The following is a 27,016-nucleotide window of genomic DNA, read 5'->3' on the forward strand; positions in this document are numbered from 1 at the left end:
GCACCTGCTGATCCCGACTCTTTACCACATGAAGTATCCTGCCTCCAAGATTGCAGCTCCATTTAACTTATCTGAGCGGCCGAAGACGATGCAGCTGCTGCTGGAGTTTATGTTGGATGTTTTACTGATGCCTTATGGGTGAGTTCCTGTGTGTGTCTGTTTGGTCATGTTGGATCAAGAGGCTCAGGATGGTCTGGTGTTAAATTCCAGTGAAAGTGGACAGATGTTTCCTTTGATGCATTGTGGTTATTGGTTCTCTCTAGGTTTGTGCTGAATGAATCCCCAACTCGCCCAGCACCCTCCTCCGCGCAGGGAGGCTCTGCAGATGGGACAGTGGCTGTGAGTGGCCAGGGTCTCCCCCAGCCTCCCCCAGGGATGAGTGTCTATGCTGCCAAGAGGGTGATTGGGGAGGCCCAGTGGAGCGCTGAGCAACTAGAGCAGGTACAATAACAATTTCTGCCAGTTTTGGAAGAGTATTTGTGTTTGATTGCTGGACGAACTTTGACGAGCCCTTATATTTGAATGGCTACATGACGATTTGAGTATATATGTTGAGCGTCATGCACAGTGTGTTGTGTTTTTCCCTCTTGTCAGCTACTGACTGCCTCAATGTGCATTTGCTTTAACAGTGTAAGCTGGGGATAGTGAAATTTATCGAAGCAAAGCAAGTCCCTGAGGTGGAGACAGTGGTTCTCCTGGTGGTGGCATCCAGCGACACGCGACATGGTGTTGCCACTGCAGCTGATCTTGAGCTGAAGAGCAAACAGAGGTAGATGAGTTCACACAATAAAATAGTTTGTTTGTAGATGCTTTATATACATATATATGGCAGCCATCTTATGCACTTGTTTTGTTTTCTTCCAGTATCATCGATTGGAACAATCCTCTAATAATCAACAAGATGTACAAGGTGTATCTAGGGGATGTCCCTCTTAAAACAAAGGTTTGTAAAGTCACTAGTGTTTTCAAACGTAACCTTCAAAATAACGTGTAAATAACACTGGTGTGTGTGTCCTGAATCCTATGTGCACTAGGGGGGCAATCTTAAGCAGGAGTTGAAGCATGAGCCAGTGAGCACAAGAGTCAAATTGAAGATCCTGCCACATCTTCTGCGGTCACGCTTAGCCGCAGAATGTTTTCCAGCTAATATCCAGGTACGATGTTTATCCATGGTTGTGGCTACGGTTGTGTTTTCTGAATTTGCAGATGTGTCACATTAAGTCTGCGTCTATGTATGGTACGATCCTTCTCATTGGTTCCCTCTCCTCCACAGGTTGTGTATGACGGTCTGTTTGGAGCTAGCACCAACAACAAACTGCTGTCTCTCACCCTGCAGTTTGTTCATCACATTTGCACGGTGTAGGAAAAGTTTACCTTTCCTTTGTCTTGATACATTCAAGATACATTTAGTACGATGACAAAGTAACTGTGTTTTTACATTTTGAAAAAGTTTTTCTTCAATTTTCCAGGTGCCCTGACACTAATAAACCTTTGGGGCTAATGCTGCTTAATGGTCTTACTAAGCTCATCAACGAATACAAGGAGGTAAGACGACAAATAACAACTTGCATTTAAGCTGCATGTTTGTACAATTTAGTTTGATTTATTCCCACTGAACAACATTGTTCCTTGCAGGATCCTAAGCTTCTATGTGTGGCCTACTCTGCTGTTGGAAAGCTGGCAAGGTATAACTTATTAATTATTTTCTTTTTCCATGACCAGTTTTGTGTGGGATTTTAGAAATATAAAGTATTGTACTTTTGATCTCCTCTCTTCTAGCCGCATGCCACAGCTGTTCACAAAGGATATTGCACTTGTACAGCAGTTCTTTGAGTCCATGTGCAAGGTCAGTGAACTATCTGTGAAGGATCTGACATGAGATGCATTAAAAACTCCATACAGCAAATTCATCATCGGAAAATAAGTGTTCAAAGATATTTATATAATCTTTTCCTCAGCCTCTGTTCTGTTGTGGTACTGATATTTCCATATTCTGTGTTATCTACTGTAGGAGGAGGCCGATGTCCGTCTTGCCATTCAGGAAGCTTTGTCCATGATGGTTGGAGCTTATGCTAACCTACAGGGGGCACTGCTGAATCTGATGGAGGCCCTTGTTGCTGCATACATCAACAAGGTGGGTGGAGAAAAATAAAACTCGCAAACATCAATGTTGATCAGTTTACCAACCAGACATGAGGCAAAAATTAAATATTGATTATTCATTATTCTGTCTGTGCAGCCGGAGGTGCAAGTTCGCCAAGTGGCCATGAAGTTTGCCAGCACAGTGTTTGCTCCTGATCATGTGCAATCGAGGTATCTGCTGCTGCTGGCTGCTGGAGACCTGTAAGTTTTACAATTCAGAAATCTTCTACATAATGGTGTATTAATTGCAAAAGAAATACACTATCTGCATTTAAGTGAGTTTTGGTAGCACTTATTAAATAAGCACTCGTTGAAACTAAAATGTGGGTGATAGCGCTGTAACGATTCCTTGACTGACTCAAATAAATCAATTACTTAAAATCATCGTTTCCAGTTCTGTGCATCGAAGCTTTGTTTAATCCATATACTGCTGACAAATAAACGGAGACGGGCTGTCGTACTGCTCAGTGACCACTGTGTTTCACATGGACGACCATTACTGTTGCCGACGACCTTGCTTAGAGAGCAGAGTACAAAAGAGCCGACGTTTACCCCATGTGTTGGCCCAACATCACTCTCACACACTAACACACGAAAAAGTATTTCTTATCCGTTTATGTTTTTCTGTGTCTAGGAAGGAGGAGGTGGCTGGAGAGGCCCAGAAGGTGCTGAGGGCTTTTCCTACCAAAAGGTCAGAGAAGGAGGGACATAAGCCCATGCCCTCCTTTCCTGACATGGTGGCCCACGTCCAGGAGAAGGTGAGCATATATCTATATGTTTCTTTGCCGTTTAGATTACAAAGTGGACAATTTGGCTTAAAGCAAATAATCTGTCTTCTATCTTTTTGAATATGTCTCTTTCAGGCAGCTCAGAGGATCAAGACCCCAGCTAAGTACATTGTTGGAACCTCCACAATTCCTTTCAACCCCTCTGCATTTGGGGAGGTAAATATGATGGGACATTTGTAACTCGGAAAATTCGAGGTGTATCAGTGGATTTTTCCGCAGCAAGCACCTGCCGTTTCTTCTCCCCAGATCGTGCTCTACCTGAGGATGTGTTTAGCCCACAGTGCCGGGGCCAGGCCCATGTCCACACGCCTGACCGACATGCAGGATGATGCACCGGCCATCGGCCGCTACATCCACTCACTGCTGTCCTCTGAGCCTCAGCAGTCAGTGTCAAAGGGGTCTGAGGCAAATCCTGTCCATGTCTACATTGAACTGCTGCAGCAGCTACTTTCTGCTGTGGGAGGTGAGAGAAATGAGCTGGGACTTCTTGAGGACATTGCTCAACAGTCATTATGAGCTTCTTAAAGCAGTGAAATGTTTTTATTGCAGAAGTGTGAGATCAAAACATATAAAATATCCCTATTTGGAAATGTTGATTGGGTTACCAGGTCACATCTGTCTGGTAGAAATGTAACTGCAGGTGAAGTCTTACACATTGTGACTTGAATGGATTAAATCGTTTTTTTTCCCACTAAGACTGTAACTATAATGTATTCATGATGAAACTTGGCTGTGTTACAAGTGTTGTTAATTTATCAGTGTGTCCATTTATGGGAACGTTAAGGTGTTTATAAAAGGATATTTAATAAATCCACCTCATCATTAATCTCCCAACAGGAATCCCAGTTATGTACTGTCTACTGGAGGTGGTGTCAGTCTGCCCAGAGAAGCTGGCTCCCAGATTTGTTGATAAAATTGACTGGATTAAAGTGAGTATGTTGTTTATTTAAATGTGGAATGGATTTAGTGAGGCGTACATCACCACTGTATAAAAGTTAGTCCGATCCCTCAGCGATATTGTAGAACCATGAACGTAATCATTGCAGCAACATATGTTTTCTTCTCCAGAGTATGATGAACACAAATAAGGAGGACATGAGGGAGCTCGCAGCTCAGCTTTACGCTGTGGTGGTTTCCACCATGATCGGCAACGAGCTGCAGACAGCTGTGCAGAACCTGCTCAAAATCACCAAAGACAACCACGTATGCAACATTGGCTTCTTGAAACACCAGATGGTTTGTCTATTTTAAATCTGTCTATTGCACCGTGTATCAATGCTTATTCATTTTGTTGAACAACAGAGTCCTGAGACTCAGCACGGTGCCATCTTGGCTCTCGGCTACATGGTTGGAAGGTACATGAGCAAGAAGAAAGCCATCTCCTCTGGTGACTCCACAGACGACATGGAGCAGAAAGTGAACTTCACCTCCCAGGAAGACGATGCGCTTGTTTCCATGGCTACAAAGACAGTTGGTGTGTAATCATTGTGCAGCAGTTTCCTGCAAATTACAAAATGTTGTTCTTAAAATCTCCATCCTTTAACAAGCCAAGAATACTTTTTACTTAAATTAAAGTAAGATAAATTATTCTGTCTGTGTGTTCATGTACTCCATTGTTTGTGTGTGTCCCTTCAGGTTCCTACCTGGACAGCAGTAGTGCTTTACTGACAGTCGCAGCCTGTACAGCCATTGGAGAAATTGGCCGGAATGGCTCCCTGCTGATCCCTGCAGAGGGTGAGGGCTTCACCAAACTCTCCACTGTGGAAAACCTTCTGGCTCGTATCCCCTCTGGCAAGGAGAGCACAAAGGTAAGGACACCACTGAAGGAGGTTGCTATTGTGATATTTCGACCATCAGCAGACAGTGCACAATGTTTCTGTATGGTATTCATATTTGTTTTACCATATCTTTTGCTAAATGGTTTGTTATCTCACATCCTGTTTGTTGTCTTGTTTGTCTACCTTGGTCACATATGCATGAACAGATGAAGGAGCGATCGATCCAGACCTTAGGTTACCTACCAGTGGGAGATGGAGACTTCCCTCATCAGAAGAAGCTGCTGCAGGGACTCATGGACTCTGTGGAGGTAAAGAAACCGTACTGACGGACAGTAGCAGACACATTAGCAGCACCGGGCTTTTTAAACACAATGTCAAAACGTAAAATGTATTTGAAAGCATATCTGCCTCTTCTTTTTCCACTCTAGGCCAAACAGGTGGAGCTACAGTTCACAGTTGGAGAGGCCATTACCAGTGCTGCAATCGGCACCAGCTCAGGAGCTGCCAGAGACCAATGGACCTGCACTGAAGACCAGTACAGCCCACCACACAGTCAGTACATCTAATATTGTGGCAATCCCCTCATTTTAAACTGTAGAGTTGGAAAGAAACATTTACATAAGCATTTGGGTTCTAAAGCCAAGTCTGAGATGTTGGGAATTTATGACAGGGACATGTAAACAAAAATATTCCATAGAAGATTGACACTGTTTGTTGGTATCTGGTTTCACTGGCTGACAATGTGCTGCAAATGTGAAACACAACAAGTAATGGATCCTGTACCGGTGTTACAACAAGGTTAGACTAAGGACTCCTGAGTCGACATAATGGATGTATTACAGCTTTTCCCATTCTAGATATTGTTTGAAAGTACTAGGTCTAGACTGATCTGATTTAGTCAATTCTGTTTTTTTTCTGTCAAGCTCTGTATTGTTAGTAATCAGATATTGGATATGTGATTTCTTTTTGCATCTGATAATCCTTCAAAAACACAAATACTAAGTTAAGTCCAACATTATTTAAATTTGTCTCTTTCCCCTCAGACATTAAAACCAATGACATGGTTCCTTGGGTCCTCAACTCCATCCTGGCCAAGTACATCCCCAGCCAGAACCCCCATGTCCGGCAGGCAGCCTGCATCTGGCTGCTCTCCCTGGTCAAGAAACTCAGCCAACACAAGGAAATCACGGTGGGTGAATTTTCAACCAAACACTATCTGTTCCTGTGAGCAGTAATAACTATCTTAATAGTTCTAGCCTTTCAAATTTGGAAACTCTCGGTTTTGTCATGTGAGATGCAAAAGGCCTTTTCATCCCACGTCTTGTTCTTTTGATTTGATAATATCAGAGATTACAAATAATATTCAACCATAGTTGTTTATGTCCCTATATTTTTACACATCCACAGTTAAATGGTTTTGGAACAGTTTGGATTCCATCTGCTTGGTCAAGTGTGTAAAACACCTGCTCTTACTAAATAACCTTTTACTTATTGCAGCTATGAGCTTTTTTGAAGTTTAAACTTTGTCATCAAACTTCGTCAAATGTTTCTCCACTGACAGAATGTCTACATCAAGTGGGTTAAATTTGTCATGGACCAACTGTAAGATCTTGATTTCTCCAAGAGAGACCTCCAATGTGAGGCGGCTTCCAGTGCAGACTCCACTCTGTACAACGTAATATAACAGTTATCTTACGATATCCACAGAAAAAAGCCGAGCTTTGTTGCTGCTTCAGGGCAACATTTAGTCTCATACTATAATATTTTGCAATGATGTGACCACATTTGGGTGTTTACATGACTTGCTTTTTGAGATGAGAGATTTGAAAAGGATTCCTACGCGACCTGACTGAAAAATCGAACAGTGTATACGTCAAATAATTGATGTTGTCATTAAAAAAAACTCCTCCTCTACTTCCACAGTCTCATTTGAAGGAGATTCAGGTGGCATTCATCTCTGTTCTCTCTGATCCCGACGGTAAGACAACAGCACTGTCTGATCTGCAATCCAACTTACACCAGCCAGTGCTACACCGCCCCTGGCTGTCTGTCCCTATAAACTCTTCATCCATCCATCCATCCCTCTCTTATTCGTCTTTTCTCTAGAGCTGAGCCAGGATGTAGCGTCTAAAGGACTTGGATTGGTCTATGAGATGGGAGGAGAGGACGACCAGCATGAACTGGTATCCACACTGGTGGAAACACTCATGACTGGTAAAAGGTGAGTGGTTAGCTGAGCAAAGGTGGAAGTAATGTAACAGGAGTGAGACAGAGACTCATAGGACACTGTTTTAACATTTCTGTTTAGTAGAAGAGATAAGTGTAGATCATTTGTGTGAGCATAATCTAAAATGCTTGTTTATGTTTGCAAACAGAGTCAAACATGCTGTCGCAGAAGACACAGAGGTTTTCCAAGGAGAAGGTTTGGGGAAAACACCTGACGGGTATGTCATATATCACCTCAACTTTTGATTTTGATATTTACTCATGTAAATTGTTTGGTTCACGACCTTTGTGCAGAAATGAACCTTTTTCTCGTGCTTTGATTGTCCTCGCAGCCACAACCTGACCACATACAAGGAGCTCTGCTCATTGGCCAGCGACCTGAACCAACCAGATCTCGTTTACAAGTTCATGAACTTGGCCAATCACCACGCCATGTGGAACTCCCGGAAGGTATCGTGTTCATCCCCTTTCTCATCTCAGTACATGTGTGTTCTGTACTCCTTCCTCCCAGCTGACCTCTTCTCTCCCCCCCTCCCCCTTTTCAGGGAGCAGCTTTTGGTTTTCACATGATCGCTGCCAAGGCCGGGGAGCAGCTGGCTCCATTCCTGCCCCAGCTTGTGCCTCGTCTGTACCGCTACCAGTTCGACCCCAACCTGAGCATTCGTCAGGCCATGACCAGTATCTGGGATGCCTTGGTCACTGATAAGACCCTGGTGAGAGTTGATAACTGTACAGAACTAGATCTTAGTGGAGCATGTACCTCAGCAAAGGCCCAACAATCCCCTTAAATTCAATCAATCTGATCCACATTACACACATTAATAGATATCAATCCCCTAAGTGTCATATATTTTCCCCCTCAGGATCCCTTATTCTCTTGGAAATTATTGAAAGGCCAGAAAAAGGTCAAACCTTCCCCTAAAATTCAATGGGTTCTTTCTTGGCCCAAGTCCCATCCTTCAACCAAGTTTCATGGAAATCCATTGACTACTTTTTGTGTAATCTTACTGACTAGCAAAGGGACACAGGTGAAAACATAACCTGCTTGGCAGAGTTAATAGGAATAAAAGCACTTAAACACATGTAAGTGTATTAAACTTGCATGTAAAGAGTAACCTGTTCAGGAGTAATCACACTGAATACTTGTGCATGTATGTTCGGGTGTGTCTTAGGTGGATAAGTATCTTAAGGAGATCCTGCAAGATGTCATTTCCAACTTGACCAGTAACACCTGGAGAATACGTGAATCCAGGTACAGTAACCGATCACACTCTCAATGCTTTAATACCATTATAATTATGTAATGTAGTCATTGAGCTTGTAATTTTGCACCTTGTAATGTAATATATATATATTTGATGAGTTGATTTCTTTCCCACCAGCTGTCTGGCCCTGAATGACCTGGTTCGTGGGCGCCAGGCTGAGGACCTCGTCGATCATCTTGCAGAAATGTGGGAGGTGCTGTTTAGAGTCCTCGATGACATTAAGGTGGGTCGAAAAAAATCTGGATAAATGTTGCTTTAATATGCGGAGCACCAGTGATCATTGGTTCCAGTTTGAGATTCTTACTGTGTCATGTTTACATTTCAGGAATCTGTTAGGAAGGCTGCAGACCTGACACTGAAAACACTCAGTAAGGTCAGTAAGTTTTCAGTCTGGCCTTTTTGTTAATGTTTCTATTTGTTTGTGTTTACTTGTGGGTATCCAAGTGCCTGTCCCTTGAACCCTCTTTCTGTTGTGTCCAGGTGTGTACTCGTATGTGTGAGTCCACAGGCGCTGCAGCCCAGAAAACTGTGGCAGTGCTGTTACCTACTCTGCTGGAAAAGGGCATCGTTAGCAATGTGTCAGAGGTCCGCGCACTCAGGTAACTACCTCCCCCCTTTTACCATGTGACTTTGAAATTGATTATGTCGAGGTAACAAATGCTGTTTGTCATGGGAATACAAAATACAGAACGGATTAGCATAGTAAGGGACCAGAAAAGATTAAAACTCCCAGTTTGTTTGTCCACCCCAGCTAAATGTCCCCAGATACTTTGTAATTTACAGGATACTTCCATATGATCCTTATCCTACAAAAGTAGAATCTTTTTGCTGATCGAGTTGAGTTGAAAATGTATTCCTGTGGTTTTGATGAGTGAAATCACGAATCACGTTTGAATGTAGCTACAATGCCAGGTTGTGATTTGGTGCCACATCGTTGACTCTCTTATCATCTCTTAACCTCCCAGTATCCAGACCCTGGTGAAGATCAGTAAGACGGCCGGTGCCAGACTAAAGCCTCACGCTTCCCGACTCATTCCAGCCTTACTGGAGGCCCTCAGCACCCTGGAGCCTCAGGTCCTCAACTACCTCAGCCTCCGAGCCACAGAGCAGGAGAAGGTAACCTCAGACATGCACCGTATCTTCATCCAAAGAGTCTATCACAGATTAGATTGAACATTGTTATGAATTATGTTTATTTGGTTTTTCCAGAGTGCCATGGATGCTGCCAGACTAAGTGCTGCCAAGTCCTCCCCAATGATGGAGACCATTAACATGGTAAAAAGAAAAAGACATGATCCTGGTTGTCTCTCCATTGATACATTTCTTGACTTTTGGTTTTCTGAACACAGTTGTCTTAGATTGTCGATGTTTCTGCTTTAAAGCCTGAGGATTCTGTACCTTGTGTGTCTTTGTGCACAGTGTCTGCAGCACCTGGATGTTTCTGTGCTGGGGGAGCTGGTTCCGAGGCTCTGTGAGCTGCTGAAGAGTGCAATTGGCTTAGGCACCAAGGTAAAACACACGCCTTTTAATCTTTCATTCATAAGTTGATGCTTTAAAGGAAACTTCTCCACATCTTCCTATCGATATCTTCTACATCCATCCTGGTTTTTCCTTCACCATGTTTGTAAAGCACTTTTGATCAACCCCTGTTGTTTTTAAGGTGCTATCTGACTTGACTTTCCTCTCTAATATAAGTAAAGATGTAGTGCTCCCAGTCCACATGCCAATGTTTGCCTCCTCTTCGTAGGGTGGCTGTGCGAGTGTGATTGTTTCACTGTCGGTGCAGTGTCCTCAGGACCTCAGCCCGTATTCAGGTAAAGCACAAGTTTTCATCTGTTCATTTCGTTTATTCTGCTTTGGAGACAAGGAACTAATAACAGGCAAATCTTTGGTGCTTTCAGGTAAACTGATGAGCGCCCTGCTGAATAGTGTCCATGACAGAAGCACTGTGGTGCAGAAAGCATTTGCTTTTGCTTTGGGACACTTAGTCAGGGTAAGTGTGATGAGCAATCTTAATACACCATATGTTGTTCTCAGAGTAACTCACAAAGCATTGTTTTTATTTCCGATTGCCCCATCAGACAGCTAAAGACAGCAGTGTGGAGAAACTACTACTGAAACTCAACAACTGGTACTTGGAGAAAGAAGGTGAGACAGAAGAAAATGGACAATGATAAGGAGTTTCTGCATAGAACCGAACAACTTTGCTCTCCTGTTTTCTTTCTGGTTCATCAACTCTCTCTTTTACTCACAGAGCCAGTGTACAAGTCCTCGTGTGTGTTGATCGTGCACGCCATCAGCCACTACAGTCCGGATGTGCTGAAGGCACATGCAGTAGTGGCCCTGCCTTTAGCTTTCTTGGGGATGCATCAGGCTCCAGGTCCTGATGAGGAGAAAGGAGAGAGCCATGACGCCACACTGTGGGGGGAGGTGTGGCAGGAGAATGTCCCAGGTGAGGAATCTTCAGTATAATACATGCACGCAACCTTAAAAACAACATTTTTGGTCGTTATTAAAGAGTTAATCTAATCAAGATGGATGAGATTACAAAATGAAAGTAAAAAAAAAAAAGGATTAAGCAGAATTGTAATCATGATAACTTGACATGTTGTCCTTTGAATCCAGGAAGCTTCGGAGGCATCCGACTCTACATGACGGAGCTGATCACCATCACACAGAAGGCTCTTCAGTCCCAGTCCTGGAAGATGAAGGCTCAGGGTGCTGCTGCCATGGCAACCGTCGCCAAGGAACAGATGGGCTCATTGGTGGCGCCACACCTCGGTTTGGTGTTAACCGCTTTAATGCAGGGCCTATCAGGGCGCACCTGGGCAGGCAAGGTAAGGACTGTTCATTCAGAATAAAATCATAACGATCGACTGATATTTGTGATAATGCAGATTTTTTTTATTTTTTGTTGCAGGAGGAGCTGTTGAAAGCCATCGGATCAGTCGTGAGCAAATGCAGGTCAGATACGTTTTTTCCAGTAATTGTCAGTTTTGCGTGAAAGGCAACATTTTCCTTTTCTGTGTTTCATACTGTTTCTATCCTTCCTGTGGGATTTAGTGCGGAGCTGAAGAAGCCTTGGCCAGGTCAGCCCACAGTCCCTGAGATGCTGGAGGTTGTGATGAAGGAATGCCGCAAAGAGAGTCTGGTTTACAAAATGGCCGCTTTGCGTTGTGCGGGAGACGTGCTCCACAGCAGCCAGGAGGACCGATTCAGTGACATGGCCGACATCCTGCTCCCTCTTATCAAGAAGGTTCAATCCCATCTTCTCGTTTCATACGGCCTGGCTGTTGTAATGGTGCCATATTTAAATACGTTAAATACGTCTGTGTTCTTCATACCAAACAGAGCTGCCCAGAGAGTGGGGGAGCGTCCAAGAGGTCAATGGAGGACGATGACAGAGATGTGAAGGAGAAAGAGCTGCAGACTGAAGTGTTGCTCTGTGCTTTCGAGACTCTGGGAAAGACGTGGCCCAGGAACCCACAGACTCAAGGTAAACTTTAGTATTAAATTGCACTTTTCAAAGCTGTACACTAGTTGACACATCATTTGAAATCTGGACTGTTCTAACTCAGTCAGTCAGAGACTCATCAATACTATGATTTCTGCCTTTCCTTATTAGACAGAGGGGACTCCATCATTGTAAACATACCATCCTTTTCACTGTCAAACATTCGCCAGGCCACTGACAGTTCAGAGCTCGGCCAATGTTGATATTTGAGAGTAAAATATTATACAGTCCGACCATGAACATGTTTTTGTTTTACATAACATATGTAAAACAAAAACACAAATTTAACCAAATATTACAACTTTGATTCACAGAATAAACAAAATATGTAAATAAACGCACATCTTGAGATGCAACTCCCAAACTAATGTGAATTGTGTGTGTGTGTGTGTGTGTAGCTCGTTTCCAGGTGGACGTTTGCAGTCTAATGTGTGATAAGCTCAAGCAGAGCACTTGGAAAGTGCAGCTGGCCGTTCTCCAGTCCATGAAGTCGTACTTCCAGGGGTAAGAACCGACAAACAATTCCTTATCAACTATTCTCCCTAGTTTATTTTCTTAAATTAACCCTGAGTGTCTTTTAAATATTTAAACCGATAGATTCCTGCTCACATTTCACAAGTCAAGATTATTTGAAGAGATGAGCTGTGAATGTTTTTTTCCTGTAGGTTACTGCTGCTGGAGAAAGGCAGTGAAGACTTTAACACACTGTCCCAGATCCTCACAGAGACGAGTGCTGGTCTCACGTACCCGTTAGGTACTGGCCTCACAATCTCAAAGCATTTAGCATTATACTCCTTAATGTGTTTCATCACCATGTTTGTATTTCTTTTCCTCTCCAGAAAACAAAAGTTACTCGTCTGTGAGGACCGAGGCCTTGTCAGTTGTGGATCTAATCGTAAAGAGAACTGGAGGTAAATTTATTGCAATGACTGTCTGATGGTGGACTGTTGAGATAAAAAGAGTTTGGTTTAGTTTATGTTCAATATCCGTATATGAATGTAGTACTATCTTGTGAGATGCAAACATACATAATGTTTCCACACGGACTGTGTATTTATCCAAGCTGACTGACGTGTCTCTGATGAAATATTCCTGTGAACAGAGAGTGAGCAGTGGGACTGTGTGTCTGTGAAGAGCCGGGAGCAGCTGCAGCGCTCCCTGTCCACGCTGCAGACCGACAGCAGGCCCGACCTGAGGGACAAGGCTCAGGAGCTGCGGCGACACATCCAGAGTCAACCCTGAGCCGCCCCGCACACAAAGAGAGAGAGAGAGAGAGAGCTCACAGGGTCTGCCAAATCCACACAGATACACACAGAGTGCAAAGCAAGAAAACAGCATCAACGTCTTTTAACATCGTAACAAGTAACACAAACCATTCACTAGCACACTTCTCTGTCTGACCTCTTTGCCAAAGCAGTCGTCTCTTTACGCAGATATTCCCAAACTCCTCAATCCACTGCATCAATATTCATGTTAACCTGTGGGCTTTGAAACTGACTTGTGCAAGAGAGCGCTCCGCTCGAGCTGAGCGACTGACGCCCGAAGAGACTTCATTAACGCAACTTGCCCTGAGTCCGGACCCTCAGCGGAGGGTGCGGCTAATTTTTGTTACGTGTCAAGTTTAATTTGGTTCATTGAAATGGACAGTAAGATGATAATGAATGCTATATAAACCAATCTGTTAGGTTTGTGGACACTGTATACCTGTAGCCCCAAAGTGGGGACTTTTACTACTGTTGTGGGTTTGCCAACTCATTAAATATCTGAACAACAGTGGGTCGTACACGCAGGGTGACAGGCTTTCAGCTCCGGATCAAGGTTTGTGTGCTTTGAGCTCCAAGTCCTCACGACTGTGTTCGTTCCTGCTGGTGAAGGTGGCGGAGCTGGTGGAAAACCTATTTTGTGAAATGTTGAAAATTAGTCAAATCATGTTAAATTCAAAGTGATGCTATAGCTGTTTGAAATTGTCCCTGATGAAATAAAACTACCTTCGTAATTTGGTGACTTTAAAGTGACATTTCTTTTGTCTTAGCACAGTGTGACCTTCACACATCCAGTTTTAAATACAAGAACAGGTTGATGGCAGATCTATGAGGTGCTAAAGACCACTTTCATTTCATACGTATGAAACCACACGTACTGACTGCGTATAAATAATGTTTTGTATGTGTTGCACCCTGGTTAATGCTAAACCTGATAAAATGCTAATTTCATTTAGATTTTGTGTACATTTTTTAATGTAGAACTAGCTGCATTGCTTGTAATAATTTTATTTATATAGCATTTTTCAAAACAAAGTTACAAAGTATGATTAAAATAAATGTAACATGATAAAATACTATATTGGTTTCAACCATGCCAATAATTAAGAAGACAAACAGTCAGGTTAAAAAAAGAATTTTCAAAGAAGCTCCTGGAGGGTCTCAGGCAGCGACCAGCTTCATCAGGTGTTAGATCACAGATTTAAGGCAGGAGCCAATATGACCATTTAAGACTTTAAAAAACAAGCAGTAAAATCTTAAATTCAATTGTTCAATTCACATTAACCAGTGAAGGACAGCATGGGTAGTGTTGAAAGTGTTAGACACCTGGCAGCAGTGTTTTGTATTAGTTGTAATCTTTGTATATTCCGTATAACCTGCAGAGATTGCATCAATATATATTGTTAAATATTTTTCATAATTGTCAAAAAGACTGTTTGATTACTGATAAATTATACTCTGAGTTCAAACCCTTAAAATCACTGAATTTACCATTTGCTTACACCTCCCATTAAGATTTAGAATGTGATATGTACAAATGTAGGAAATACATTATACTATGTTGTGCTAGACTTAGTGTTCCTTGTGCTGCCACTAGTGGGCAGCAAAGTCATGCATTCATAAATCAAATATGGCTTTTAGTTTGCAAAGCATAATGGAAACAAACCAAATCAATACTGAGAAACATCAACATTTGAGATGTACTTTATTTACTAAAAAGATGGTCACATATACAATTGATCAGGAAGAGCATAGACACAGGTTGGACAACAGACAGGACAGAGAAAAACATTTACAGTTAAAATGTGAATCGCTCCACACAACAAACAGCTGAAGAAAGAGAGAACATGGCATGAAACAGAAATACAGCCTGAGGGTCTTCACAAGACAACTGTTGTATAAATGACAGAACTCTTAAAAGTATTATGAGTGATTACTATCCACAGAGCAAACCTGAGTATACACATATCAGTTATTAACAAATACCACATTTTCTTATGTTACGTGATATTGCTTCAGGAAAATATTAAATGTGAATGTGTCCCGTTCTACTGCTCCTTTATAATAACTAGCTGATGAGCTGTTTGATCCTCTTGTCTCTCTGACGAGCCTTGTCCTGGCCTTTCTGGGGGAGGCTTGGGTCATTCTGGCTGAGCGCAGTCCGCGACACTGCGGACATGCCGTCCACAAACTTGGTCTTAAACAGGACGTTGGCGTTGGTGAACATGCCGTCTTTCAGGGACACCACCACAAACTGGAGGGAGAGATCAAATGCATGTTGCACATGATGTTTGCAAAGAAAAACTTGAATCCAAATAGTACATATATGCACCAATCGGTTTGAACTGACCTGTGAGTGTCTAAAATGTGTGCGCAGCATCTGTCCAATGTTCTGTGTGTGGGAAAGATCCAGAGCCGCGTCCACCTCGTCCAAGATGTAGATTGGGGCGGGTTTGAACAACAGCATGGCCAGAATGAGAGACAAGGCCACCAGGGATCTGAAAACACAAGCACGAGCAGGTTGGTGGAGAACAAATGACGACAAAGTAACCTCTCAGAACTTAATACATTTCAACAACAAATGCATCCCACTTGATGAGCATATAAGTGGTTTTGCTGACCTTTGCCCTCCACTGAGCTCAGTGAGGTTCTCCTTCCAGGTGTTACCCAAGGCCACCTTGAACTCCAGCCCCTCCAACACACCACAGCCCTGAGGGGCAGCCAGCTTAGCAGTGGCCCCCGGCAGCAGGGTGGAGAAAATGGCACCAAAGTCCTTGTTTACCTGCAGAGAGAGAGGAGCGTGACAAATTAAGCAATGGTGGAATATTAAGTGACAATATCCAAAAACAATATTTAAACTGATTCAAACCACTTCATCAATAGCATTGTTCAGTTTTCAATTTGGTCGCTATTGTAAGTGCTGAACCCTTCAGTAAAGATCAGCACATGATGAAATGTGCAAAAATAAGAATAGGGACATAGAATTCACAATTTATGTTTTATCAATGGATTAATATTGTTTATGTAAATACAATAAAAACCTCAATGATTTGACAAACACATCCAGATATGTTAAGAAGTAACTAGTGATATAGATTCCATTGTAACACCTCCTGATCAAATTGACTCTCATTTTGGGCACATTAGTCAATGATGGATCTAAAAGGGACAAACGTAAATAGAAGAAAAATAAATGAAATTGTTAAAAAGGTAGACGACCTTCTGCCATGCCACGTTGAGAGCCTCGTTCTTCTTCTGGTCCAGCTCTTCGATGGTCTGCAGGATTTTTGCTTTATCGTTCTCCACGATCCTTTTCTTCTTCATCAGGTCGTTGTACTGCAGACAGACGAGGCAACTGTTAGACAGAACCCTGGGGGACATGCTGTTTTTGCATTTTGGTATTCCACCGACTCTTTGTCCTCACCCTCTCCTCCGCCTCGTTCAGCATGTTCATGGCCCTCTTGTTGATGTTCCTCTCCAGCTTGCTGGTCGTCTCCTCCAGCTTCTTCAGCCGCTGACCCGCCTCGCGGGGGTTGTTGAGCTTAAAGTCGTAGGAGGTGTTGGGCTGACCGAAGAAGTGGCGCTCGGATTGGATCCAGTCGTGTTCCTCCAGCATCCGAGACACCTGGTGGAGGAGGAATAGGCAAAGGGAAGCAGAAACGTTTAAGAGACCGACATCAGAGTAAATAAGAATATATATATATATATATGAATATATATATTTATACAGACTATACTATTGTAGAGGCAAATGAATGTCGGTGTTCACCTTTTCAGCGGCGTCATGGCTGTCTTTGCGATGTTTATTGATGTTGTGCTCCAGCTCCTTTATCTTCAGCTGGAATTCATTGTTCTGCTCCCTCACCTTGTTTGCCTCAGTGCTTTTCCCCTGGAGCATTCAAATGGATAAATGTAAGAATTGACTTCAATTAATAACACAGTCAACATATTTAAGTGCAAGCAGTGGAATTATCGATCACTCCACAACTGAAAGTGAAATGATGTCCTCTTACAGTGAGATTTGTGAAGTGCTCTAAAATTCATTTCATAATTTAATTCTTAAAACCATTCTACTGATAACCTTCTTAAGAAGATTTAAAAACCAAAGTTTTGAAGCAAAAACTATATTTACCCTGAGCTCTTTGTCCTGAGCCATGATCACCTCCTTCTGCTTGGCCAGATCCTCCTGAGCTTTACGCACATCCTCCTACATCCCCAGAGAAAATTAGGATTAGTGAGGGCCAATGAGAAAGGAGTCTTTTCTAGACATATAAACGCCACTAAACATGCAAATATAAAGCGTATCTGAACCTTTGGAGGTATGATATTATTTCATATACACAAACATGTATAGACACACACAAAATGACACATTACCTTGTTCTGGGATACAGTGCAGGCCATGTTGTCTATCTGCTCCTGGATGGCCTTCATGGCTTCATCGACAGCCTGAATCTGCTGCTCATAACCAGCCTGTTCCCTCCGCAGCTCCTCCAGCTCCAGGGCCACAGCATCAGACTCCTGAGTTTAACAAGAAAAGAAAACATTCAATCCATTTTTCAGATGCAGATTTCAGTCTAATAAAAACATTGCATGAAAAGGAGGATTGTGAAGAACTGTGTGCGGGGCCGGTGTACCTGCTGCTTCTCCTTCAGTTTCTTGTTGAAGACATCAGCTTTGCCTTTGGCAGCATTGAGTTTCTGCTGAGCAGCTTTCAGCTCCTTCTCCCTCTCTGCCTCAGCATTTTTCATCTTGTTCTCCAAAACCTTGTACTTTTCTTCCGCCCGCTTCTGCACATCCTTGGTGACTCGCAGGGTCTCCTCACTCTCCTCTGGATCAGACAACCACACCACAGTAAGCATGCGTTTCTACAGTACAGACGTGACTTTAAATCTATTTGTGTGAATCCAGTTGCGTTCTGACCGATGGCTTTGCGCAGCCTCTCCAGCTCCTCTTGTTGCTGGTGGAAGGAGCTCTGCTGTAGCTTGGCCTGCAGAATCTGTTCCTCCTCCATCTTCAGCTCATGCTGCTGCTTCAGCTGACGATACCTGGAGGGAGCAAATGTGGTGAATCGAAGAGTTGGGGTTAGGTGGGGGGGAAATGTGATCATGTAATCCACATAGATAGGTGGATTTCAAAGCATGTTGTCAGGCAGAGTAGGGAAAGACAGCAGTGGATTTATCTTGTGAATACAGTTTGTTGTGAGGGTCTAATTCAAGCATCACAATTTAAAAATGTTTTATTGACAATTTGCATCAGAATTATAGTCTGACTGACACACAACGTAGTATTGCTATTTGAGAGTTTGAACAAAATTTGCAGATTTAAAATAAAAAAAATAAAATATATATAATATATCTCAGAACAAGAAATTGTAATATATTTCATGTGTGTTTGCATCTTCATACTTTTCAGCAGTGCCCTTAAGGCTGGCCAGCTGTCGCTCAATATCGTGCAGCTGGGCTTCCTTCTCCTTCAAGTTGTCCTGAACCTCCTTCAGCTCCTGCAGACTGGTCAGAACTGATGCCGACTGGGAGCGAGCGCCTGGAAGAGAAAAACAAGGGAATTGAAATGGGAGGAGTTGCTTTTTGAATACTTCTGTGTGGGAATTGAGATAATTTAACAACAGGCAGATAAGTTGCAACTAAAATAGATACAATAAACTCAACTTTGAGCATCTTCTGGTTAAAAATGAATCTCATCTTTAGTGTTTTTTCTTTCTCAAATGACAAAAAATACACTATGTTCATCCTCCTCGCTCTCACCTCCACTCAGAGTTCCCTGTGGGTCGAAGATGTCCCCTCCGAGAGTGACAGTCTTGGTCATCACCTGTCGGTCAAAAGCCACTCTCTTGGCATTGTCCAGGGTGTCACACACCAGCGTGGAGCCGAAGACGTACTCCATGGCCTTACGCAGGTCCGATTCATAGCCCACCAGGGACAGAGCAGTGTGGACATTATCTTTTCCAACCTGACAAGAGGAGAGAGAAGGGACAGAAAAGACTGTGTCATGAATAAACATCAAACAAAATCTAATTTCCAAACCAGGGGGGGGGGTTGAGATCTCTCACCAGGTTCTTGGCGCTGCTGACCACTCTGTCCTGGAGAGTCTTGGCTGAGATCTTGTTCAGGGGAATGATGGTGTACCTCCGCTGCAGCTCTCCCTTCTCCAGCAGCTTTTTACCAGTCACCTGAGAAAAGACACCAACATCACCAAGTTACAATATAAACAACTAAATGTGGTGACAATAGAAAAGACATGCACACCGACAGTGACTCTGGATTACCTCTGTGTCGACTACGATGTTATAGAGACGTCCTCCTGCCACCACCTCCAGTGCGGTTGCATAAGAGAGGTCATGGACTGTGATCAGGTTAGCTAGCAGCCCCTTGACTTTGCTGTGGTCCCAGTCGCGCTCTGGGTCCCTACGAGAAAAACAAACAATGCATGAAACACTTTGAGAATATCTGTTAGGAATTCTCTTATTACTATAAACCAATTGACAGGTGATAGTTTACTAGGGGAAAAAATTGGTTCACACAAAAATCTCAAATTCGACCAACTCCTACAATTAGCTTAAAGAATCAGTCATTTAAAGTTGACTTAGGATCAGTTCACCCTTACACCCATCCAGCTCGCTTAGCTCTGACTGACTTATTACAACAATTCATCTGATTACTCTTATGTGCACTTTAGGACACATGTTCTTATTGCCCTTTGAGTGTGCAGGGCGGTTAGCTCAAATAAACTGGGTTGTTGTTGTTTGGAGCATAACGAAGTATGATGATATTCAGAATATATTGTAATATTAAAGTAATAGAGTACCTGTAGTCAAAGCGCAAATTGGGGAATCTGGACACGAGACGTTCATAGTTCTCTTTAAGTTTAGAGACTTCTCTGTACACCTGTCGTCTTGTGTCCAACAGACTTTCCTCCTTCCCATCTGCAGACAGACAGACACACCCCCATTTTTTACACAGAACATTTTCAGAAAGGGAAGGAAGAATAAAATAATTGTTTGTACAGAGAAAAACACACACGTAAGAATGCAAAGTACCTTCATAGTTGAGTTTGGATAGCTCGGCCTCAAGTTTCTCCCTGTTACTTCTCACAGCCTTTAAACTGTCCTGGTCCTTCTTGTAGCCACCGTCCATCTTTTTCACTTCTGCCTGTTTGGTCTTCAGCTCAGCCTCGGCATGTTTCAGTGTCATCTGGGCCTGGACACATAGAAGGACAACAGAGACAAAGATGAACAAACAATACTTTGTTAATTAAAAAAGGACATTGCAGTTTGCATTGTATTTTAGTAGTTGCATTTTACACCAAAACAAAAATGCAACTCAAGGATACATTCCGTTTAGAATGCAACCAGAATGTGGATGCAAGCTTTTCAGAATAAATATTTAAAATGAAAACGACTGAATAAGAACTAGTAATCTGAAACATCACATTCCAGGGAGATATTTTCAAGATGTCCTCACCTGCTTGGCCTCGGTATCTGCCTTGCTCGTGTCATTTTTGCAAGTCATCATCTGGCCAGCCAGTGTGGCTTCCTCTCCGTCTTCATTGGTGGAGAGACCTGCAGACACAGCTTTGAAATGCTGCTCAGCGGCCTCAAGAGCTGTGCTGTCCTTCTGTCCCTCCCCCTGGAGAGTGTGAAGCTCCTCCATCAATTTAGAAACCTCCTTTTCCTTTACCGTGTGCATCTTCTTGTCCTGAGGAAGAATGAGAGGTATAGTTGTAGTTTTGTTACTGCCATCAAGTATTTGTTTTGTAAGAGATCACACAGGTCCAGCAGAGAGCGTAATGCACTGTAGATAGATGAATTGGTAGCATGGGCCCGTTACCTCCTCCATACTCTTTACAAGCTCCGTCCTCTTCTTGACTTCATCTTTTAGATTCTGTTTTTTGAGGTCAAAGGCACTTTGGGCTTTGGCGTCCACTCGCTGCATGTCTGCAAGAGTTTCCTCCAAGGATTTTAAGACTCCATTCACCTCCTTCAGATGAGAATACAAAGATTGGCTACAAAGCAATATGAACATTGATTCAATTACTTTGCACTAGATTGATTACAAACAGAAATTCTGTTGAAAGCCGAAACAGTCATCCAGGGGGGAAATATTCAAATTCTCAACAAAAGTTTCACATCGAAGAATGAGGAAAAATAGTTCTCCCCCTCTCTTCCAGCATACCTGGTCCTTTTTCCTCTGCAGCTCGTGAATCTGGGCTGACAGCTCCTGGACTTTGCTCTCATTCTCAGCCATGCTGGTTTGCATCAAGGCGATGTTGTCCTGCATCCCCTTCAGGTTCTCTGCTGACTTCAGCTTAGTCTCCTCTGCGCACACAAACAGCCAGGCCACATACAGCCGCGACAAGTGCTGGATCTCACGCATCAGCTTCTGATACTCCAGGTACGATGATCGTTCCTACAAAAGGGAGGACATTTAAACAAAGGGGGGAATGATTGGCTACTAAATGTGCAGTGCCGGATTGTTCTAAATGTGTGGTTTTGCAGTCCACCTACCTCTTGCAGTTTATGCATGGTTGGAGTAATTTCCTCATCCAAAATCTTAAAAGGCAAACAATGAGAGGGTGTTTAATATTGGACATGTGACCGAATCAAGAAACAGCCATTTCAAATATGTATGAAACTTTAACGTACGGTCTGGATCTCCTTCAGCTTGGCCTCCTTCTTCTCAATGGTTTTCTGAGCACTGATCTTCTTGCATTCGTACATCCTTGTTCCTGCTGCCTCCTCAATCATGGCAAGGATCTGAAAGAGGGGATTGTTATTGTAGGGGGAGAAAAAACAGCAACATCTGCACGAAAATGTTCTGATGCTGAGATACTGGATGTTTAGTTTTTACCTCTGGTGGCTTCATATTCAGAACTTTGGTGATCCTCCCCTAAAATATCAGAAACATCACACATCAATACTACAGAGGACCAAAGCCACAACTATGCAAACTGCTGCGGACACACGAGAGACTGACCTGCATGATTAGAAAGTGTGGATTGTTGACGTTGAGGCCGACCGAGCAGAACAAGTCCTGGACCCTGGTGTTGTTGGCATTAACTCCATTGATGAGGTACTTGTTCCTCCCACCGATCACAACCTTGGAGCATGAAGCAGTTATGTTTAATACCGTGTCAATTAAAGAGCATATAACAAAAATCGTGTCCTTATTTCTGTTCCAACCTGTCTGGTGATTGTGATCTCATCGTGGGTTTCGAACCCCAGAGGACTCTGGCTCTTGTTGGAGTTGTCAAAGGTGATGGACACGGTGGCCTTGGTGATGCCACCCTGTCCGTTTTTGTACACCAGGTCCTGGAGGTTCGATGCTCGCACCTTTCAAGAGGAAACGTAACAAGAGGACACATGTTGAACCCTCCTGTTCCGTGTACCAGGAGCTCTGAACGTGACGAGCTAACGTGTCGCCTACGTAGCTGGTTTACGATGAACACAAGGACTACATTTATATTCCAGTCCAACACAAACTGTATACGTTTCATGGTATAGAGTAGAAAGCACACTTACATGGGAGAGGTTGGAAATCCCTAAGAGAAAACATATCGAGTCCAGAATATTGGACTTGCCGCTTCCGTTCAGTCCCGTGATGGCGTTGAACAGCGGGTCGAAGCCGTTGATCTCCGTCCTCTGGGCGTAGGACTTGAACCCTTCGAGGATAATCGACTTGATGTGCATCTCGAAGCTGCCCCCTGTCTGCCCGCAGGTCCCACAGGTAGAACACAGGACGTGTGGAGACTGAAGTGAACAAGCGAGGCACCAGGTCACAGCCCAGTGTTTACAACCGACCGAAGGGAACTTCTCTCCTCTCACTTGAATTTTGGCGGCATGCAAGGACCCGTGAGTCTGCCCTGTCTCCGCCTGATCCATAACTGATACATTGAATCAATCTTAACAAGATATGCGTATTAAATAACACATGAATCTACAGATCAAGATCATGGGTAATATTCAGGATTTTAATTTCTAATATGCACCACAAGGAACACTCTTCCGTGTATGTGTATTTATTTTGGTCAGGCAAATCTTGACGCTACTAAATGGTCCTAATTTGCTTGTAGCGCTTTGTCACCACCTACGGACGGAAAGCTGAAACAAATAGAAGCAAAACACAAGTGTGAAATCATTGGAAATAAAAATAAAACAAAAGATTTATGAAGATGAAATTTAAGAAAATATATTTACTAAATAATGCTACTTGATGACAAAATACATGATATTCAAAAATGTAGCAAAGTCGAGCTGAGTGACAGACAATAAATTGGCATTTTTAGAAAGATTTCTTGTAAACATGTCAACACATCAATGTTTGAGCTCCCTACACTTAAACATCTGGTCATATGATTATATTTCTGTTGAATGTTGTTTTCTTTTACAGCAAGCATGCGTTGGGGCTGGGAGTTTATTTTGGAGGGTGACACTGGGTTTGCATGATCAGGTCTCTGAGAGAGAGGAGGGGCTGGGATGACTCAAGGTGACAGAGAACGGGTGAAGTGGCTGCAGTGGATTATGTTTTAGTCAGGATGTTGTATTTATCTTGTGTAGTTTTGGAGATATGTTGAATTGTGAGCCTAGAGTCCTAACTTAGTCTTGTGTTGGTGGTTTTGAGTGGGGTTTCTACTTATCTTTCTGTTTTGCTCACCCTGTCCTTATCAGTGCAGGTGGCAGGTTCCAGTCTTTCTCTAGATAGAATGCTTCTTTTTTTTTACCTTCTCCTACTTCTTCAGTATTGTGTTTTTATAAGTTTTCAGTGCCAACTAGCCTCCTCGACTCTTATCTGTGGGACTCTTAATGGTTCTACAGGGTGTATGACAGTCCTGAGAGTTATTCCTCATTATTTTCTGACCAAACAGTCAGTTACAATACATCGGTTATAAAAATCTTATGACATATTGTATATCAGATTTATTAGTAGTATTATTATAATAACCACAGAGAGCTTCTCTTTATTTTGAATATGTTTGCTTGAAATACTGTACGACATACATTTAGGTGAATACAACATTTTAAATGCAGGACTTTTACACTGAAGGGATTTTTCAAATGTTACTTCAGGGAAATGTCTTAATCCTTATATGCCACATTGGAAACATCTTAAGACTTATGTTGTCTGCTTTTGTAAATGTGTGATAGGTGTTTAATGATTATAGCATATATAGCATACTGTCTATTAATAATTAAATGTTGAAGACATGTAACATAAAAAAACTGTTTATAAAACAACATATGTCGTGATAAACAATATTTCATTCTCATATTATTTTATTTTTTCTTGTAAAATGTAAACTCTAGCGTGATAAACACAAAATTTACAAAAAAACAACAACTATTCTACCTTTTTCTTAGTGACTGTCGTCTGGATTTAAGGCAGGAGCTCCTGCTGGAGAAGGGGTCAAAGTAGTGCGACAAAGGAAAGATGCCATGTAACACAAGTAGGCCTCAGTGGAGGTGATCTGAAATATTCTCCATAACTAGTCACATATTTGACAATTTCTGCTCAGTTTGGAAATATCCAAATACAAAGAAAGGCAGGGGATTCTGAATAGCTTTATTTCTTTTCCCTTTTTTGAAACTAATATTTTTACAGTAATGCACAGAATAGAGAACTTTCAGGGATAGCTAATTAAAACATCACAAATTATCCTGTGAACAAATACCAAGCTGCTTGAAACTTGAATATGACTGCAAAACACATTTCTTGGTAAATGACGCTTGTGCAACAGAAGCAACATTAAGACTACAATTAGGTCCCACCTCCTACTCAAGACACGTTATATACAATTAATCTGCCACAGTTTTATTACGGAAACACACACACAATCTCAAACACACACACAAATACACACAGTCATTTTTTCCTTCCATTATGCATCGAGGGGCACGGGACACATGGACAGACACACCAGGTTGAATGCATAGAAGCAGATCTGTGTCAGAACAACACAGTCTCCTCGGTTGGAGTAGAAGGAGGTGGGCTTGATGTAGCTCCAGTCAAAGTTCCGGAGGTTCAGTGACATCTTACAGTGCTGATCGCTGAGCGCCACCAGGGCTCGCACAATGGCATATTTGGCTGAGCAGCTGACGGCCGTCACTGTCCGCACCTTGTCAAAGTGCAGCAGGAAACATGGGTCATCCTGGAACCAGAGGATGACACAGAATGAGACAGCATGACGTAAACAAGATATGTTGCATATACCTTCTAGAACCAGAGCTAAGATCCCCAGATTGATAATTACACTAGATACCAAACCAATTAACATCACAGGGGGGTGGTGAGAGTTGACAGTTATTTTTATTTATTTCATTTTATTAAAGTAAAAATGTTGATAAAAGCTTTAAGAGAGTTCTCCCAGACACTAAAGGTTGTCACATAATATCATGGAATGCTGAAGAATCTGTGATTGTTCCCCGACTACGAAAACTTTAATGTTTGATTGCAGTAATTTGATTGAAAGCTTCAGATGAAACTATTAGACCTTAAGGTTTAGATTGTCTTCGTTTTTGTAATTTAATGTATTTATTGCTTGAGGTAAAGCACACAGCTCCAAAGCAATTCTAACTATATAGAAGGTGAATTATGAACACTGATGCTTTAGAATATTGAAAAATAAGAAAATCTGAAATATTCTGATATTAAACTTGAAAGTGAAAATCCTGATGAAATCTGTTTAACTACCACATCGGGGTCCCGTCCATCCACAAGAGTCAGGTCATGCAGGGACCAGACCTCAGTCCTCCTGTAGCTGTCCTGGATGCTGGAGCGTTTAGTGTCCGTCTTCTTGGAGCCGGTGTTAAGTGACGGCTCAGAGATCTGACATCGCACTATACACAACTGCACCACTTTGTTTTTTGCAACTGTGGAAAAATGAAGATACAACTTCTTTTTTAAAAGAAAGTGAAACGGTGCAGTGCAGCACAAGGAAATTCATCTGCAATAAAAGTAAGACCTATATTTAGATTTGACACAATCCGTGTTTAATACAATAATTCATACAATGAGCGTAATTAATTGTAACATTGTCAGCACATGTTCTGAGAGCATCTTTGAAAGATTTTTAAATATCATAATCATTCTAATGTTTACTAAAGGGCAAGGCATCATAGGAGGAACCCAAGGCCTGGAATTGTGTTCAGTACTTAAACATATTTATTCCTTAAAAACTGCTTTCAATTTCCCAACAACAAAGCCATTTACCTGCAACACAAAGAAAATGTCGTCCCTGCGTCGGCTCCTCGATCTCGATGAACTCCACCAGTCTCTGTTTTGAAGGTCGGAATAAAACTCGCTGCATCTCCTCCCTCAGAAGAGACGACATTACTGTGAGAGGAAGGAAAAACAATAAAAGCCGTGGACAGTCGTGGAAAAAAGCCTTCACGTAAGCAGAAAAACAGTCAAAGAAGAAGTCCAACGAATAAAGCAGTGACAAGAGATGAAAAAGAATCCAGGAGAGAAAAAAGAGAGAGAGAGTTGAGAAAAAGAAGATGAAGATCGAGGTCGAGGACAACAGTGGGACCTGGCAGCGGAGAGGAGGGAGGAGGCTCTGGTCAGACCGTGAGAAAATACATGGCTGTGTGTGAGGTGGGCTCTAGCTCCAATACACACACCCACACCCACACACACACACACACACACACACAAACACCCACACACACACACACACACACACACACACACACACACACACACACACACACACACACACACACACACACACACTCTGGTGCAGGCGAGTTTGATGCTCCAAGTTAATCTTTCATTACAGCACTGGCTTCATAGTCATACTAACTTCCCAAGTAGAAGAAGGGAAGAAATTAAAGGTCAATCGTTTCATCATTCTTCCCTTTTATTGCTTCAATTAAGATCCATTATGATGATCCTGATATTGACCCAAGTTTCCTGCAAATATGGATTTCACTCTCAGATTCGTGTTTACACGAGTCAAGTGTATCTGACACAAAGCAAAGATGGAGCCTTTAAAGTAGTTTGTAGGTGGTCATGCCGTATGTTCCCTC

General features: G+C 42.5%; 3 protein-coding genes across 3 annotated transcripts in view; 1 reads left to right on the forward strand and 2 right to left on the reverse strand.

The window, feature by feature from the left end:
* Positions 1-13,709, forward strand: part of ecpas (Ecm29 proteasome adaptor and scaffold) — a gene marked incomplete in the record, with an annotated part of 15,004 nt that extends 1,295 nt beyond the window's left edge. Inside the window, 45 exon segments of the mRNA XM_053416729.1 lie at positions 1-138; positions 264-441; positions 630-769; positions 865-943; positions 1,035-1,154; positions 1,274-1,359; positions 1,470-1,545; positions 1,636-1,685; positions 1,780-1,846; positions 2,012-2,134; positions 2,240-2,343; positions 2,777-2,900; positions 3,006-3,086; positions 3,177-3,393; positions 3,768-3,859; positions 3,999-4,133; positions 4,233-4,404; positions 4,566-4,738; positions 4,915-5,016; positions 5,137-5,260; positions 5,752-5,897; positions 6,632-6,686; positions 6,815-6,929; positions 7,084-7,152; positions 7,267-7,384; positions 7,480-7,647; positions 8,107-8,186; positions 8,317-8,422; positions 8,525-8,572; positions 8,680-8,798; positions 9,165-9,315; positions 9,409-9,474; positions 9,619-9,708; positions 9,947-10,013; positions 10,101-10,192; positions 10,281-10,347; positions 10,454-10,651; positions 10,825-11,036; positions 11,120-11,163; positions 11,263-11,455; positions 11,551-11,695; positions 12,112-12,217; positions 12,379-12,467; positions 12,553-12,624; positions 12,816-13,709. Of these exon segments, the coding sequence (XP_053272704.1) occupies positions 1-138; positions 264-441; positions 630-769; positions 865-943; positions 1,035-1,154; positions 1,274-1,359; positions 1,470-1,545; positions 1,636-1,685; positions 1,780-1,846; positions 2,012-2,134; positions 2,240-2,343; positions 2,777-2,900; positions 3,006-3,086; positions 3,177-3,393; positions 3,768-3,859; positions 3,999-4,133; positions 4,233-4,404; positions 4,566-4,738; positions 4,915-5,016; positions 5,137-5,260; positions 5,752-5,897; positions 6,632-6,686; positions 6,815-6,929; positions 7,084-7,152; positions 7,267-7,384; positions 7,480-7,647; positions 8,107-8,186; positions 8,317-8,422; positions 8,525-8,572; positions 8,680-8,798; positions 9,165-9,315; positions 9,409-9,474; positions 9,619-9,708; positions 9,947-10,013; positions 10,101-10,192; positions 10,281-10,347; positions 10,454-10,651; positions 10,825-11,036; positions 11,120-11,163; positions 11,263-11,455; positions 11,551-11,695; positions 12,112-12,217; positions 12,379-12,467; positions 12,553-12,624; positions 12,816-12,955 (5,137 nt within the window).
* Positions 13,710-14,703: 994 nt separating this feature from the next.
* smc2 (structural maintenance of chromosomes 2) lies at positions 14,704-22,822 on the reverse strand. The gene is made up of 25 exons (XM_053418394.1): positions 22,514-22,822; positions 22,175-22,324; positions 21,969-22,091; positions 21,843-21,881; positions 21,638-21,748; positions 21,500-21,544; positions 21,168-21,401; positions 20,823-20,972; positions 20,457-20,690; positions 20,033-20,192; positions 19,801-19,918; positions 19,262-19,400; positions 19,046-19,165; positions 18,741-18,945; positions 18,384-18,519; positions 17,899-18,023; positions 17,613-17,806; positions 17,353-17,496; positions 17,108-17,182; positions 16,745-16,864; positions 16,400-16,600; positions 16,195-16,311; positions 15,597-15,757; positions 15,326-15,473; positions 14,704-15,229 (listed from the first exon to the last, which is right to left on the reverse strand). The coding sequence occupies exons 1-25, from the start codon at positions 22,679-22,681 to the stop codon at positions 15,044-15,046; spliced, it is 3,603 nt and encodes a 1,200-aa protein (XP_053274369.1). The 5' UTR covers positions 22,682-22,822; the 3' UTR covers positions 14,704-15,043.
* Positions 22,823-24,536: 1,714 nt separating this feature from the next.
* exoc1l (exocyst complex component 1 like) lies at positions 24,537-26,528 on the reverse strand. Its single transcript, XM_053419151.1, has 3 exons — positions 26,199-26,528; positions 25,680-25,858; positions 24,537-25,137 (listed from the first exon to the last, which is right to left on the reverse strand). Exons 1-3 carry the CDS (start codon positions 26,317-26,319, stop codon positions 24,868-24,870), a joined length of 570 nt encoding a protein of 189 aa, XP_053275126.1. The 5' UTR covers positions 26,320-26,528; the 3' UTR covers positions 24,537-24,867.
* Between the last annotated feature and the right edge of the window lie 488 nt (positions 26,529-27,016).

Source organism: Pleuronectes platessa, chromosome 3, assembly GCF_947347685.1.
Source record: "Pleuronectes platessa chromosome 3, fPlePla1.1, whole genome shotgun sequence".
NCBI lineage: Eukaryota > Metazoa > Chordata > Actinopteri > Pleuronectiformes > Pleuronectidae > Pleuronectes > Pleuronectes platessa.